The sequence below is a fragment of the Aricia agestis genome, chromosome 22 (assembly GCF_905147365.1).
Source record: "Aricia agestis chromosome 22, ilAriAges1.1, whole genome shotgun sequence".
NCBI classification, from domain to species: domain Eukaryota; kingdom Metazoa; phylum Arthropoda; class Insecta; order Lepidoptera; family Lycaenidae; genus Aricia; species Aricia agestis.
Genome location: NC_056427.1, coordinates 8,485,925 through 8,490,451, shown reverse-complemented (window position 1 = coordinate 8,490,451; position 4,527 = coordinate 8,485,925). Strand labels below are relative to the sequence as shown.

General features: G+C 38.9%; 1 protein-coding gene across 1 annotated transcript; it reads right to left on the bottom strand.

Moving 5' to 3' along the window:
* Positions 1–2,744: 2,744 nt before the first annotated feature.
* LOC121738263 lies at positions 2,745–3,681 on the bottom strand. The gene has a single exon (XM_042130216.1). It carries the CDS (start codon positions 3,669–3,671, stop codon positions 2,745–2,747), a length of 927 nt encoding a protein of 308 aa, XP_041986150.1. The 5' UTR covers positions 3,672–3,681.
* Positions 3,682–4,527: the final 846 nt, after the last annotated feature.

The window sequence follows — 4,527 nt, the reverse complement described above, 5'->3', positions numbered from 1 at the left end:
TTTACCGGTTCATTTTGTTTACGTGTATACGTGTTTAGTTGTTTATGTTTATTGTGGTACATGCTCGAGCCTCCTAGAAAGTTCCGACACTTGTTTACGTGTATCGGGAACTTTCTGGAATTCGTCTCGCCATATAAAAAGCCGCAGGTAGACGGCGCGGCAATTCAGTTCGATCTGAGCGATCTTCGAGGCGATTTCGGAGTGAGAAATAGTGAGTGAACCAGTGAAACCTTCGACTTGGCTACGACCTAGGACAGTGATAGTGCTTAGTGATTGGACCTAGTGATTAGTGTTTGGACTTAGTGCTAAGTGTTGTGACCTATGTAGTGTGTGCTTGTGTGACCTAGACTTAGTGAATAAAGTCTTCAAGAGATTCAGCAGGTCTTTCTCTCCAAATCCTCGAACCCTAGCACGTAACAATATCATTAGTAAATTAGTAATATCAGTAATTAGTATATTAATATGATGAGCTAGAGGCAGACCACCAGCCACATGGTGGACCAGTATGACCAAAGCACTAGCTGTAAATAAATTGCCTAGCGGCCGTTCCCAATATTCAATCTATCTCTGGTTTGACATACAGCCGATCGCAGCTAACATTGAATTGACATAAAATATATGTCTATATTGTCTAATGTGAGCTATTCCTATCTCTAGTAGGGCAAAACCAGAGACAGATCAAATATTGGGAACGGCCGTAAATCAACAACCCAAGATAGAATTTCTTGGCGCAAATGTACTAGGAGAGCCGACCCTACATAAAGTGGGAATGAGCTAAGAAGAAGAAGTATATTAGTATGTTAATAATATTGTAAATGCGAAAGTGAATATTGAAGGAATAAGTAGGTATTGTTCTGAAATATTGAACCGACAATAATGTTATTTAAATATTATGTTATTTTTTATTAAATCGTTTTTTAAATTACAATATATTATTATACTTACATAATTAAACAATATTAATAAAATTAACTTGCACGTGATATTAATAATCGGCATACCGTTGATTTCGAACGTTTCCCAATTCCGTCTCAGAAACGAATAAAACATTAATTTACGATTCCGAGATTGGGAATATTTGCACCCTACAACACAACAGTACCTCATACCGCCTCATATTTTCCTTTTTCAGAGCACTTTTTAACGTTTTCAACGTGTTTTAATTTTTAACTAGTAAACCGTATTTTACAGCTGGTCACACTCTGACATCCACGCGTTGCCTGAATCTGCCACATGCCGCGCAACTAGAGATATCCAAGCATACACATAATATAATAGGTAGGTATATATTAACTTTATGTATCCAAGAGGCCACCTTAATCCAACAAAAGAGTTTTATAATTTTCGATTCTTCTTTTACCAATTCAACTGCTCTTTACTCTGCTTTTTTTTTCTAATATCTGGGCTCCATAACCTATTCTAATTCTAATAATCATCATCATCATAATATTAATACGCGAACGAAAAACTTTGTAACCCTTTTTACGAAAAATGGAAAAGGGTAGGTGCATGAAATTTTGCACAGTTATGGTTTATATGGTGAAGGAGTGCATCGAGCTAATATTATTTTGAAATTATGCTTTTATCATACATTTTTTTTAACAAATAAAACATTACACACACTACAACACACACACATGAGAAATGACAGATTTTTGAGTGCCAAGCCTATACGTACGAATTATACTCTTTTATTTATGGTTGAAGTCTGTTGACAACAAGTTGACAAAATAGCCGTGTTCGTTTAATTTTTTCGCAGTTTGGCAGCTGACTGTCAACTTCATAATTGAGTGTCATGTTCAATAACATCCTAACAGTTCTGACAGAAATTGTTAGGATTTTAATGAACATGACACTCAATTATGAAGTTGACAGTCAGCTGCCAAACTGCGAAAAAATGAAACGATCACGGCTATTGAAAATGGATTATAGTTTTTTTTATTGAATCTAAGATACTATTAGACAATGCTTACACGGCCGGCCAGTCTGAGATCAGCTAAGTCCCAGAGACAAGAGTTCAATACTTTTTTTAGAAATTAAAGGTAGTAGTCGTAATGTCGTTGAAACTAAGGTCGAATTAGAGATCGCCCAATGCATTGGGCGATCTCTAGTTCTAATAATTGGACGTAGTTAAGCAGAAAGGACTCAACCCACAAAATGGGCAAAATTGAGTAAGTATGGGAAGGTACTATAAAATTTTTTTGGAGAAAAGTTTATTTTATTAATAAACCCAATTGATTTTGAAATTGACACTGGTACTTAAGACTTTTCTGGGTCCCAGTGAACAAATCAAGATGCATCCCATGACTGTTGAAGGGTGGGGACGGGGTCCATACAAAATCCCCCATAGGCCTTTCACTTGTGTCAATAAAAATATAAATTACCAGTTGTATCACTTTGTTTCATTTCAAAACCATATTTATTATTTACCTTATCACCCGTGTTGCTGCATAATAAAATAATTCACACTTAAAGCTCGACAAGGCTTTAAATGAACGTGGCGAAAAAAGGAACTAACGCTGCCATTATACAAAAACGACATTTTTGACAGTTCTCCTTTACCAGCAGCGCCCCCGCCCACATTCATTTAAAATTCAAATTCAAATATCTTTATTTCAGACTACAGTGTGGTCCATTGGTTAGTATTACATAAATTAAAAATTATTAGGGTTATTTAAAAAGAACAAAACATAACTTAAAGTAAGTAATTAAAACTAAACAAAAATCATGCACCTCATTTAGAACTATGAGCGAATATATCCTGGAGGTCTGCTCTCGAATTCGTTCATTATCCGCACATAGTTCCTTAATATAGGTGCATGCGGATCATCTGCCACAATCTTCAGGATGCTGTTGTTACTTCCCCTTACGCGATTTATTAGAGATGCAGCTTTCTTGCGCATGAGTGCCCGGAAGCCATCCGTCCTTGCTTGTGCAAACATCTCGGACGCACTACAAAATCGGGGAAGTTTCAGCATCATCCTGAAGATATTGTTATATTGGATGCGAAGGGTGTTTAGAGATGCTTTGGTATAGCTGATCCACAGGCCGCCCGTGTACAGATTCTGACAGAACGCTTTAAAGAGTGTGATCTTCACTTCATCCGTACAACGTGCGAACCTGCGGGCCAGCATATTACCTCGCACCGCCAAAGCCCTCCGCTCCCGTTCAATATCTAGATCATCTTTAAGGTCGTCGGTAAGAATATGGCCGAGATATTTAAAATTAAATGCTCTATTCAGCTCCTTTCCGCCGAGGTATATTGGAGGTATGGACTCGGGATACTTACCAGCGGCCTTAAAGATCATAATTTCACTTTTGTTGACATTATATGTCAGGCCATGCGAATCAGCGTATCTCTCACACACCTTCAGCATCTCCCGAATTCCTCTCGCAGTGGGACTCAGCAATACCATGTCGTCCGCGTAGCTAATGTTGTTAACGCTAACACCACCAACCTTGCATCCGACACGCATACTGCTGAGCTCCACTATGAGATCATTCACGTACAGATTGAATAGCTTAGGAGACGATAAACCCCCCTGTCTCACACCGCAATTCAACCTGTACGCCCTAGAGAGTCTATTGGCCCATTTCACGTGATTCGTCTGATTCCGATACCAGTAACGAAAAATATTTATAATATCTACCGGTATACCCATGCTCTCCATTTTCTTCCAAAGTACATCATATGAAATGAGGTCAAATGCCTTTGAAAGATCCAGAAAGCATGCGTAAACCGGTGTCCTACGGCTTGTATAGTATTGGACAGTATTCTTGAGACTCAAGATAGCACTTTCCGTGGACAGTCTAGGTCTGAACCCAAACTGCCCATCATGCACTTCCAGATATTTTTTGCAGATATGAGTCAAGCACACTGTCCAACACTTTAGCCACTACAGTAGCAAGCGATATAGGGCGGTAATTTCCCTTGTCCGAGATATCACCTACTCGGTTCTTGACAATGGGAACTACAATAGTTTTCATCATATCCGTTGGCAGATATGCGTGTTGTATGCAGATATTAAATAGCAGAGCTAAAGCTCTCGGTAGATGTGTACCTGCGTATTTTAAGTGTTCGATACTAAGTCCGTCATGACCGGGAGACTTGCCCCTGCTCATACGCTTAATTACATCTCTCACCTCTTTAGCAGTAAACATGAGCACGGGCACCTCCCCCCGCACGCCGGACCCAGTAGTAGAACTGAGCGGGGACTGCACTTTAAAATGTTCCATGAACATATTCGCAATTCCCTCTTCATCACTAATGCCATTGACACTGGTCGGGAGGCCAGGCTTAACATCGAACTTATTAGTGCATTTCCAAAATTTAACAAAATTTTTGTCGGCTCGCAACTTAGCTAACATATTCATTTTGATTTGCTCTTGGTTGTTTAAACACCATTTTAACCGACTTTTAAAGATCTTACGTGATTCACACATCTGTTCATAAATATTACCAACTGTAGGCCTGTTATGTGACACCCACTTTTTAAAGTTAAGCCTGGCCACCCGATGAGCATCTTT

What these genes read in the sequence shown, in the direction of transcription:
- LOC121738263 (XM_042130216.1), bottom strand. Translation starts at nt 3,671, where the DNA reads ATGGAGAGCATGGGTATACCGGTAGATATTATAAATATTTTTCGTTAC.